General features: G+C 40.5%; 1 protein-coding gene across 4 annotated transcripts in view; it reads right to left on the reverse strand.

Annotated features, from left to right (window-relative positions):
- Enox1 (ecto-NOX disulfide-thiol exchanger 1) overlaps positions 1–13,087 on the reverse strand; it is a 520,874-nt gene that overhangs the window by 13,166 nt on the left and 494,621 nt on the right. For all 4 annotated transcript variants that reach the window (XM_048341315.1, XM_048341316.1, XM_048341314.1 and 1 more), the window contains one exon: positions 11,070–11,155. In XM_048341315.1, coding sequence (XP_048197272.1) covers positions 11,070–11,155 — 86 coding nt within the window. The remainder of the gene's footprint in view (positions 1–11,069; positions 11,156–13,087) is intronic.

Raw genomic sequence — 13,087 nt, forward strand, 5'->3', positions numbered from 1 at the left:
GATTGTAAAAGCAAAATATACTGAGACGTGATAAATTAAGCATGTTTCTAGACAGTAACACAGTGAGACCAAAGGCAGATATTCATAGGAGGGGACTCACAAAAGCTATATATGATCATGTAAAATATTATTTTACAAAATTGCTCCAAGAAATTGAAGCAAGATATTTGTTGTTGCTGCTGCTGGTTTTGTTGTCTTTTCTTTTTGTCTTGTTAGCTTGTCTTTGGGAGGGCCAAGGAGGACACAAGAAAGGGGGGACAATGGGTGAACAGATAACAGCAGTGGTTTTCATTAGACACTATATGGAAAATGTACTATTCAATTTGTGGGTGGGGACAGGAGGAAAACTGGAAGACAGCGAGGGCAGGGGTAACATGGTCCAAAAAGAAATGTACTCATTACCTGACTAACGTAACTGTAACCCCTCTGTACATGACCTCTACAATAACAGTAAAGTTTTCTTTTTTTCAAAAAGCAGAATGTAGCTTACATTAGGAGATGATTGCCAACCTCCTGAGTCCTCCCTGTACCCAAGCATAGGTAAAGTGTGTTATCTCCTCAGTTTATCAACAAACAAACATACCCCATACTTGCTAGATTAAAGAAATGAAGATGCAAAAGGGAAAGACTATTAGCTACCTTAAAGTTAACCCATCAGTCAGTTAACCCTTTTGGACCTGTTTTATTATCACTTCTAAGACAGGGAAATAGAAAGAAAACCTAGAATGCTCTGAGAACTTGGTGTGAGGGCTAGCCCCTCATGCATGAGCACCGGTCTTAGTCTTAGAGTAAGCCATTTAAAATGCACCTGTGCAGGGTGCGGCAAAGATCTCAAAACAGGATAGGGTGACAAGTCATTTGTGTAGGGATAGTTTTAAGCATTAAACAAATAACAGCCAACAGGTAAGTAGTAAGTGACAGTAAGATGTCTCTAATGCTGCTCAGAATGCTTTTCCCATCTCAACTCATTAAGTACATTCTATAGATGGTAATATTGAGATACCAAGATGTTACGTAAGTTAACAAACAGTGGAACTGAGATCTGAAATGTTTATGATGCTAGATTTAGATAGCAATAAGTCCTATCTTACATTTTGACAGAGCCAGAAATTAACATAAGGGAAACTAGTCTCTTCAGATGTAGTTAGCTACATTTCTGTTGTGAATGTAAGATAACAGCCTGATCCTGCCAGAAAAATTGTAAATATTATGGACAGAGATGTCATAATCATGGAACAGACCACTTGAAAGCAATCCTTCCACAGTATTCAGTTAATGAGGCTCTCAGCTCTATTCTAGAAAATTTCCTTAAAAATATTCATATTGCATGGCAGGGGTGGTACCCAGGAGAAACTGCCTTCTGGTTAGTTGGTGTTTTCTAGACTTTTTATCCTAGCCCGGGAACACACCTTTATGACATTTTACTTTGAGGATTTTCAACTTTGTTTTTCATTTCCAACCACGGCCATAGAAATTTTACTTCAATTCTGGTTCTTTCTCTTCTTTATTGCCACCTCATGTCATCTTGCTTTCTCAACATCCTTTCCTATGATCCTATGTTCCTTGCTTTCACACTTCTTTTAGGAAGGAGAGAAGGCAGTTGTGTGTTGTTAACACCACAAGGTGACTTTTAAAAAAAACTGCTTGATTTATTTTCTGCTCTGTTTACTCTAGCCCAAGCGTGCTTCCTCCTGGCCAGACCTCTCAGCACTTATACACAGTGTCACAAGCAGATAGGCATCAGTGTTATTGTCATGGTCACCTCTGAATCCTGCATTGCCAGGCAAGCTACACTGGATAAGAGGGAAGGAGGGGCTCATGTTTGGGAACTTAAAGGACAGTAGTAGAGATTGTGTCAAGGCTGGAGAACCTAGAAGCTGCATTCAAATCCAGATTTCTTTCTACAGGATAAGCTAACATCTGGCCATTAATGTACATGTACATTTTGTTCATTCTCCCTGTCCCTAGGCAAATCATGGTGCCAGCACACATACACACCCTGCAATAAGTGTTGACAAACAGTACAGGTGTGTCATGAAGTGGGGGAACAGGAAGGAAAAAAGAAAGCAAAGAGGAAGAAAAGGAAATATTCAAGGGAGAAAAAGATCTAGAAGAAAAATGATGGAGAAAGAAAAGAAGGGTGGAAAGAGAAGTCAAGGAAGAAACACAAGAGGAAGGCAATGTATGCTGGCTAATGTATCCAAGAAGGAAATCAGTGGAATGATCTGGACTCCAGGATTCCATGCCACTCATGCTACTGCTAACACACTGGACCTGTCTCTGAATCCTACATATTTGCCTTGCCCATTTGTGCACTCTATTAGTTCACACCTGATTCTCAATACTTCAGTACTGTGCCATTTTTCTCAACTAGACTACAAGTTTGTTGAGAGAAGAGTTATAGCTTAGATTCATTTTCTTTCTCTTTTGTACATTATACACATACATTAGTTGTACAAGATGCATTTCATTCTGACATTTCTACAGACACATGTATGTAATACATCCTGATTTTTTTTCTGGGCCCTGGCCTTCCTCTGTTCTTCTCTGATTTCTTAGACAGGGATGGGCACATGACAAGTTGTAAGTTATTTCAGGACTCATTGGGACCCTGGAAACCTTTTCAACTTCTCTCACAGTGGGTGAGCACATCCCTCTTGGCACGTATTTGAGTGGAGAATGCTGCTACCTTGACTGCCACATGCATTCTGGATGTACCACAATACCTAAAATGCACATTCATTATAGTAAACTAAGCAATCAGTCATTAACAGACTGTGGCAGGGGCTGCTAAGAAGAACACCAGGATACACACGTAATACTAAAGATTTATGGAGGGAGCAATTTTTACAAACACCACTGAAAATATTCACCTACTCTCACCACTCAGCAATGGTCTGGGAAAGAATATGCTCTAAAATTGAAGCAGGACTTAAATCTCCCAGAATTCAAGTGGTTTACATTTTGTGTTTCTAGAAAAGCAAATGACTGCTCTGCTGGTGGGAAATGCACACATGTCTAGGAGCCCCCATGCTGGTCACACATAGCAGTGTCATGCAAGAATGGTGCATCTTCTTACATTGCCTAGCACTGGTGGTACATTGTATAGGGTTTCAGAATCAAATCTTCTGCTCTATGAGACTTACCAGAGGATTTATATAGAAGGAAGCCAGGCTTACCTGGGGAATGAATCACAATCCCTTAAGACTACATAAACTGGGGAAGAGCAGAGGAAGCCCTCTGTAAGGCAGGAAACATGCAATTGCTAGAGCTCAACTTCAGTGGTTCCTCTATGCAGCTTATACTTAGCAGGATTCTAGCCTTGCTGGGCCCACACATGGGATTCTATGCAGTCCTGGAAACCTTGGTCAAACTAGTGTGGTCTGTTCTGAAGAGCATGCTGCCTGTGCCCAAGTGCAAGTCATTCTCTTGGCCTGTTCTCTGAATGAATTGCAATCCATTTCTTTACACATTTTTTCCCATCGAAGAGAGCTGGGTGTATGAGAATGGGTAATTGAGGAAAAAAGAAAAATATGCAGATATCATCATCAGGAGCAGAATAATATCTAACTGGAAAATGGCCCATTACTGGGCTACATGATTTTAGGGAGCCATGTGTAATTTACATGCTCAGCATAATTTAAATTACTTCCGGTCTCTCCTATTTCCAATCACTCTCCAATCCATATGTGGATTGTGGGGAAAGGATAATAAGAGCTACATTCTGAGGCTGGGCTGGGCCTGCTTTTCTTGTTCTCATCAGTACCAGGGTAAGCAAAATCTAAATGTTATCTTACAGCAATTGTGGTAACTGGGAAAATGAGTTGTTCTAAGTAGTCTTCACAAAGCTATTTTATGAAAGGCAGTCAACTTCCTGGGCTATGGTGCTAGGTCAGACCTATGTCACCTTAATGCAACATTAACCTCTGCTCTTGGTGGGGGGTGGGGACTATGACCTGCAGTTCATTCTGATTAACCAGAGGCAGGTGGGCCAGGCTGCTGTACCCAGACCCTCAGCATTCACAGGCTGCCAGAGGCTGTAGCATTATGAGTCTTTTGGCAGCTGATGTGAAGACAAGGCCCTGGTGGATACTTAGAGGGCAGACCTCTCATTATTTTGCTTTCTGCTTAATGCCCTGAGGAGATGGCATTCCAGTCTACAGTAATAATTTGTGCTACGGATTAAAAAGTCTAAATATCCTCTCAACCTCACTGGGATAGAAATGGTATGTGGGCTAATCCCTGGCACCCAGCAGTTTTACTTAGAGCTCTTTTTCTGATGGAAAAAAAACACAACAACTCCTTAACAGCACTATTGGGGCATTTCACTGAGAAGATAGAGAGCTATCTGGCAGGGGAGAAAGGGAAGAAGTCAGGGGAGACTTTGTGTATTGCTGTTGTGAGGGATGAACTTTCTTCATCTTCTTAAGAGGTAGAGTTTCAGCCCATTCAATCTCTTCTGGAAAGGCCTGCTATCTAATTGCCAGGGGCCTGGCATGTAAACTCTCTCCTCAAAGACTCTCACAAAGGAGACAACACAAATCTTACCTAACTCTGTCTTGGAGTAAGAGCAGGAGCTTTCATTCCATCTAGCTATGTTATCAACCCCTCCCACTTCCCAGATGATTTTACACACACACACACACACACACACACACACACACACACACAGCACACACACACACTATGCATGCATAGATCACTAAGTGGAGAAGACCTTTGCAATCCTCACATAAACATACTCCAGTGGATTCTGCAGCCATCTCAGTTCACATGAAAACAAGTGTCTCCTCAACAAGGCTTTCCACTAGCGAATGCCAGAAGAAGGAGGAAAGTCATGTCTCCAGTTCAGGGAAGGATAATAACAACAACAGGAATCTTGTCTGGAGGACTTATTCTATACCAGCACTCCGGAATAGCACAGTTCCATCCCACACAGAGAGCAGTGACAGTAAAGAAGTGTGAGATTGGTGAAAGGAAAAACATAAGAAAGAACAGCAACAACAAAACCTCACCAAAGAAACCTAGGCTTTAACACAGCAAAGTAGCACAGCCTTTTTGTCAACATAAGTCTGTTATCTTTCTATCTATTTGAGGGAAGGCGACAGAGAAACAATAATGTGACTCTGAACTTCAAGCATGTTATAACATCACTTCCCAAAGAAGACCCAGGGCATTGTAGACCAGTGGCCATGTGAAGGTGGGAAGCATCAGGGGTTGGAAACCCCAGCATAATCCAGTCTTAGAACCTCAGACATCCTGCTGCTCTTAAGGCAGCTCAGTGAGTAGCTGCCTTAAGAACCCAACTTGGTCCATTAGACAGACTGCCTCCATACCCTCCGGGTGCACTGCACTGTACAGAGCAAGGGTTGCTACACAGAGGAGAGTGGGGTATGCTGCCCTTGGGGATCAGGGAGTTTGTCTTCTGAGACATTTTGGATGATAAATTTAGTAAAGTAGTAGGATGCAAAAGCAGTATACAAAAGTCAGTAACCTATAGACTTACAATGCATTTGCTAAGAAGGCCCATACGGGTCAGTACCCTGCTGGCACTGACAGCAGAGGCCCACATGGTTCCCAAGCTCTTTCCCTGACAAGGCAAGGCAAGACAGACTACAGGGGTCTGGTCTGTCTGAAGTGGCCATGAACAGCACTGCAGCTCTAACTTGGCTGTCACCTTCACCTTGGGCAGACAAGGACAAAGCAGGTTTGGAGATGTACCTGGATGGGCATTTCAGCTGCAGAAGTTGAGAGAAATATTCCAGCCACTGCCCAGGCAACAGGCACATAGAGGCAGAAATTCTGAGGTTCCCTCAACTAGTGGCTGCTCCCAGCAGAGGGACACCATAGTTTCTGCTGCCTGCTCAAGTGCATGCTTCCTGCTGGTGGCTGCTGCCACCCCTTTTCTGATACTGTTGTCAGGACTGGGTATGAGACCCACTGAAGGGGTGCTGCTGTTCATGCCACTGCCTCTACCTGGGCAGCATGTGAGACTGCACCTGAGCTGAAGTGGCTGACGACACTCCTGTCACCCAATGGGGGAACACTGCCATGGTAGATGGTGCCACCCAAGTCAATACCCCATAACACTGCTACCTACACACACACACACACACACACACACACACACACACACACACTTCACTTGCCTGAACCACTGTTGTGTGGCCAACAGAGACTAGTGAGTCTTTCTGAATTCTCCATGGTACATACTGTCCACATTCTCTGACCACAACCAAAGAAGCTTCAGAGACACAATATTGCACAATGTGCACATATCATTAAAACCAACACTGCAAAACCAACTGGCAATCCTATGACACATCCTTAGGAGACAGCTGCTTGTGATGAAGGCCTCCCTATAAAGGCAGTAGTGATGGCTGGCCCAACAGGTACACAGATTTCAATGTTGGAACTAAAGAAATATGAAAAAAAAAACCACTTCCAAAAGACCATAACTCTCTAGCAACAAATTCCAAAACATATCAAACGAATGAAATGCTTGACAACTAACTCAGGCAACTGATTATTAAAAAGCTAATCAGATCCAAGCGAATAAACACAAAGACTTAAGAAATTAGGAAGATGATAAGCAAAAACCAACTTGCCAGAATTGATATAGGGGACATAAAAATCATGTAATATGTGTATCTTCTGGAGGGTGGGGGGAGACTAAGAAATTAGGAAGATGATAAGAAAAAACCAACTTGCCAGAATTGATATAGGGGATATGAAAATCAAGTAATGTGTCTATCTTCTGGAAGGTGGGGGGAGAGTACCGAACTCAAGGAACAAAGGGTGAAGGAGTGCAGCAGTGGAGCTCACTGGACCCAGATGAAAGTGAACTATACAACTCATGGGTGGAGATTAGAGGGAGGGACTGAGAGAGAATTAGGGAAGGGAAAACGCTGTAAGAAAGGAAATGTACTCATATAATTATCCCTCGGTACATCACCTTTATAACAAGTTAAGTAAATAATTAAAAAAAACAAGTAATGATATTAAATGGGTAATAAAATATCTCCTACCAAAGAAGATGCTAGGACCAGATGGCTTGACAGCTGAATTTTACCAAACTTTGAAAGAACTAATGCCAATGGAATGGAAAGAATGCTTCCAAACTCATTCCATGAGGCCAACATTGCTGTGATGACACATAATAAGGACATAATAACAAAAATCACAACAAAAAAAGAAACCTTGATGACTACCGATGGAAAAATCCTCAACAAAAATGCGAGCAAATTCAACAGCATATCTAAAAGATCATCACCATGATCAAATTAGTCTCCTGGAAGATATGCAAAGATGCCTACTGTCTTCCTTTGTTTACAAATTATATATTTAGGAATGTAAATCAATGAATGTAATGTATCAGATCAATGGAATAATGGTAAAAAAAATCATATGATCACATCTATAGATCACAAAAAGCATCCACTAAAATTCAATATTCCTTGACTGTGAAGACATGAACATACTATGTATGATATCTCACATAATAAAAGCTAGCTAGCATCATCCTGAATGGGAGGAAAGCTAAACAAGTTTGCCCTAAGCTCAGGAACAAAACCGGGTTGTTCACTCTCACTGCTCATTTTTCCAATGCAGTACTATATCAGTTTTAGCTAAAGCAATTAGGCAAGAAAAAAAATCAAATTATCCTTGCTTGTGGATGATACTATTCTATATATAGAAACTTCTACATATAGCATTCCTAAACATAGAGTGTATAAAGACTCCATTACATGACAATTTGAATGAATAAATTTAGTAAAGCAGTAGGATGCAAAAGCAGCATGCAAAAGTCAGTAAACCATATACTTATAATGCATTTACTAAGAAATGAAAGCAGCTCACAATAGCTAAAGATAAAATATCTCTTTATGAATAAACAGAGAAGTGAAAGATAACTACAATGAAAAGTACAAAACACTGAGAGGAAACTGAAGATTAAAAAAGACATGGCCTTCTCATATTTATAGATTAGAAGAACAAATATTATTATAATATTAACACTATACAAAGTGATCTTGTGGAATTTCCATCAAAACATCCATGACATCTTTCACATAACTAGGAAGAAAAATCCTAAAACTCAAGTGGAAGCACAAAAGACTTGCAATAACCATTGTCAAGTAAAAAGAACAAAACTAGAAGCATCATAATATCTCATTTCAAGACAGAGCCACAGTAAGGGAGAACAACATCATACTGACAGAAAAACAGACTCATAGACTAATAGAACAAAATAGAGATCCCAGAAATAAACCCATACATGTATAGACAACTGGCTCTCAGCAAAGGTGCCAAAAACATATTAAATATTTCTCTTCAAAAAATGATGCAGGAAAAACTGCAGACTGTGCACATGCCAACTCTGTATAAATCAACTGAGACTAGATCAATGATCTAAATGTAAGACGTGAAATCTTTAGAAGAAAACACAAGGGGAATACTTTAAAATATTAGGATAATCAATGCTTTCCTGGACAGGACCACAAAGCCCAGGAAACTTGAGCAAATATTAACAGGTGAGATTTCATCAAATCAAAGAGCTCCCCGAATAGCAAACACAACGGCGTTAATAGGACGCCTGTTTAATAGGAGAAAATACTGGCTATTCACCTGACAAAGCATTAATATTCAGAATATATGAAGAGCTAAAAAGAAACCCTTTAACCTAAAACACTAAATAATACACTTTAAAAATGACCAGATGCTGGGAATATGGCCTAGTGGTAGAGTGCTTGTCTCATATACATGAAGTCCTGGGTCCCATTCCTCAGCACCACCTATATGAAAAAAAAAATAAAAAAGCCAAAAATGGCCAGATGATCTGAATAGACACCTCATAAAGAGAATTGTAAGAATCCAAGAAATATTTAAAAATTGCTCAATAACTTTTGCCACTAGAGAAATGCAAATAAAAACTACAGTGAACTACAACTACTTTACCCCAGTTAGAATGACCATTATCAAAAGAAACAAATCATGAAGACAACTAAAAATAATAAATGCTGGCAAGAGTGCCGTAAAAAGCTCTCTTATATATGATTGGTAGAAATGTAAATTAGTGCAGACACTATGAAAATCAGTATATAATTTTTTCAAAAAAAATTTACCTAGCGTATAATCCTGATACTCTTGGGCAAATATCCAAAGGAATTAAAAAAAAACCAATCACACTAAACTTATTCAATTTGTACAACTAGTATGTCAATAAAAATTAAGAAATCATTTTGAATTCTAACTTCTAACTCCTTTTACCCTGTTTGATCTCTCATGAAAAGGTCTAAATCTGTATTAAAAAAACACACAATATTTTTAGTTCTTGATGATTTATCCACAAAGAAAAAAGTATCAGGTCCACTGAAAAGTCAAACAACTCTGGAATCAGTAACTTAGTCCATGCTAACTAGTGACAATGGAGAATAATGCATATAGGTCTGCATAGACCTCAAAGCTACAGGCTGTAGATGCGGCCATACAAATCCCATTTACTTTGTTGGACTCCTTGGAGGGGCTTTTACTTCTTTCCACTTTCCCTTTAGCTAGAAACTTCCACCAGCTTTTCTGATTTGTGTTGTTTTCATAATTTACCCCTTTCTGGGCTCTATTAGGTAGCCCTCCCTGTGTAGGGAATTGCTGAACCCACATTGGCTCTCAGTGGTCACTGTAACTCTGTAAGAAGCTGAGCTTTGTCTGGTTCTTCTCTTTGAGCACACAATACTACAACAGGCTAGAGATATGGCTATTTGCAGATGAGCTGAGTTTGGGAGTCAGGGGGTGATGTCTGAGTCTTAGTGTGACTCTTGAGGGGCACAGCTTAGAATAACTTTGCAGTCATTTCTTTCCACTTAGAAAATACTGTGGAAGAAGTCGCAAATACTGTGTCCGAATACTGTGTCCTTCCATGTCATGTCATATTTTTATGTTATTTGAAGTGACAATCCCTCTGTCGTGTGCTATCTCTAACATGGAATCCTGTGACAGCATGGCTTAAGGATCATGTTCTAATAGCCCCCCTGATTCTGATTTCTCCCTGTTTCTAGAACTTTAAGGGAAACTGGTAAATTGAAATTTCTTTTATTTTTATTGTCAAAGTAATGCACAGAGGGGTTACCATTACATAGGTAAGACAGCGAGTACATTTCTTATCAAACTTTTTACCTCCTCCTTCATTTTTCTCCCCCCCTTCCCCCCTCCTCAGTTCACTCCCCACCCTCCCCTGAGTTGTACAGTTGGTTTACAGCATATTGTCTTGTAAGTATGAAGTTTCTTTACATTGCTTTTCTTTCTACAAAGGGCTAGGGATGTAAGTAAGTGGTAAAATGTTTGCCTAAGTCCCCAGGTTCACTGAATAGGCACTTCTCAAAAAACAAACAAATAAAAGAATTGTTAAGTACCCCAGAAATATTTTAAAATGCTCAATACCCTTAACTATTAGAGAAATGCAAATCAAAACTACAGTTAAAATGCTCATTATTAAAACAAATAAATGAATAATGAAAACAACTAAAAATGCTGGCAAGAATGTGGAATAAAAGGAACTCATACACCATTGGTTCAGTTTCTGTGAAAAAAAGATGAAGATTGAGGGAGAAGGAAGAAGGAGGGAGGGAGAAGGAGAATGAGGAGAAAGGGGAGAAGAAGAAAATGGGGGGAAGCAGAGGAGGAAGAAGGAGGAGAAAGGAGAAGGAAGGGGAAATAGGAGGCAGAGGGAGGAGGAGGGAGAAGAAGGAAGGAGAAAAAAGAAAAAGGAGGAAGAGGGAGAAAGGGAAGGAAGGAGAAAAAGAGGAAGAGGCAGGGGGAGGAATAGGAGGAAGAAGAGGGAGAAAGGAGGAGGAAGAGGAAGAAATGAGGAAGAGATAGAAAAGAGGAGCAGAAGAAGGCAAAAGCAATGGAGAAGACAACAACTATGAGCCACCCTACCGCCACCCCCACTGATCCTGCTAGTACCAGTCCAGCACCAGTAACCCTCCCCAAGGTGTTCTATCCCAATGCAGTTCCCCAGAGCCCACTTGCACATGGCAAGCAACATGTGAAACTTTAGTAATGAAAATTACCTTGGAGTCCAGCTGCTGCATGTATGACCAAAGGTATTCAATATTGGCTCCGAAAGGATGAACATGAAGAAACGTTGATATGATGCCTGAATGAAAAAAAGACAGACATTGTAAATGAGGTAGAAGCAAATGCAAAGTCTGTTACATCATGCCCTCTAATCTCAACGACTTTTGTTGGGCTGAGTTAGACTCATGCCATTTCTTTTTCTTTTCCTTTTCTCATTTCCAGGAACAAGACTTGAACCTGGGGTCTGATACTTTATCACTCAAAGATTGGCACACCATCACTTGAGCCATGCCTCCAGCTCTTGGTCATGCTATTTCTAATATCACTGAGCGAGCTCTCAGTAATAGCACAATCTAGAAACAGTAATAGTAACCTGGCATACACAGAACACTTCCCCTCCTACCATGACAGTGGTTAGTAAAGGTAGACTCGGAGATAATATATAGATGAATAAAGGTATTTCTAAACAAAGACTCCTGGAAGCAGTTCAACTACCAATTTTATGCTTGATTTACCAATATAAAATTGTAGTTATTGAGAGGATAAAATTATCTCTTTTCTTTCTCTCAGTGGACTGTGCTGTATGAAAATGACTCAGACAGCTGTGCCAGAAATCACTGCCTAGAGTTTTCCCGGTAATTACAGCTGTGGCCTGTCCCCCTGAGCTGCCATTGGAGGGAGTACCTGTTCATCCTCTAACGTGCCCTGTTCCTCAATCATGGCTGCTGCTGAAAGGGAGCCAGACTCTGTTCTTCTCTGCTGTGGTTGACAAGATCATTTATAAAGGCCTGTGAATGAATGCTTTGGCTGGAGTGTGATCAGGAATCAGAAGGCCTTCGCCTTGTGAGAATCAGCTGTCAGCATTGTACTGACAAATGAACAGCTGGTTGTGGGTGTAAGAGCCAAGGTAAAAAGCATTATCTTCCTACCCTCCCATGCTTCTATATCCAAAACCAAAACAGAGATGAAGTCAAGTTCACAGACCATGTGCTGTTTTGTGTAAAGGAAGCTGGCTCAGGCAAATTTGAAAGTGCTCTTTTAAACAGGTTGTGGATTCATTAAGTCTCCTGTTTTGTGTCTCATGAGCAGTGAAGCTAGAGAGCTGAAGGGCAAAAGGAGACCTCAATGGCATGAAATGCTATCAGGGAGAGAAGCAGGCAATCCCATGGTTCTTGTAGTAGGTCATCCTGTGTTGGGAGGGAGCCATGGGCTAATCCAAGGTAATTTCTCTGTCCCTTGCTCTCCTATGTGCTGCTTGAGATGTTCCAGGGTAGAAAATTAGTTTTTTAAACATCAAGTTAAAAAGCAAAATAAAACAAAGCAAAAAAGCAGAACAGAACAGAGATCTGAAGAGTCTAGAGTTCTTCATGATCTATAAAGGAATGTAACAGGTTTACAGTAAAACAAAGAAGGTAAAAACAATTAACTATTGCTTATAAAATTAAATCTACTTTCAGATTTATCTCACCATTTTATTCTGGGCTTGCTGTACTTTCTTTGAATGTTCCTTTTCCTTTTCTGCTAAAATCTCCTTTCAGAACGTAATGTGTATAGTAGAAGGAAATAGTGGTGATAACATTGTGTTCACACTGTACTAGGGATTAAACTCAGTGCCTCATACTTGCCTAGCAAGCACTCTACCACTTGAGCTGTGTCTCTGACCTTTTGTTTGTGCATATTTTGTATTTAAGACCAGGTATCCTTAACTTCTTTTTGCTAGTCCTGGGGCTTGAACTCAGGGCCTGAGTTCTGTCCCTGAGCCTCTCTGTGCTCAAAGCTAGCACTCTACCACTTGAGCCACAGTGCCACTTCTAGCCTTTTCTGTGTATGTGGTTCTGAGGAATTGAACCCAGAGCTTCATGCATGCTAAGCATACTACCACCTTCCCAGCCTGAGATTAGGGTATCCTTAACTTTTGATCTTCTTTCTCTACCTTCCAAGTAGCTGGGATTATAAGTGTGCAGCAACATGGATGGCTAGTTTTAATATCCTTAAGTGACATTCTGAGAAA

The sequence above is a fragment of the Perognathus longimembris genome, chromosome 3 (assembly GCF_023159225.1).
Source record: "Perognathus longimembris pacificus isolate PPM17 chromosome 3, ASM2315922v1, whole genome shotgun sequence".
Lineage (NCBI taxonomy): Eukaryota > Metazoa > Chordata > Mammalia > Rodentia > Heteromyidae > Perognathus > Perognathus longimembris.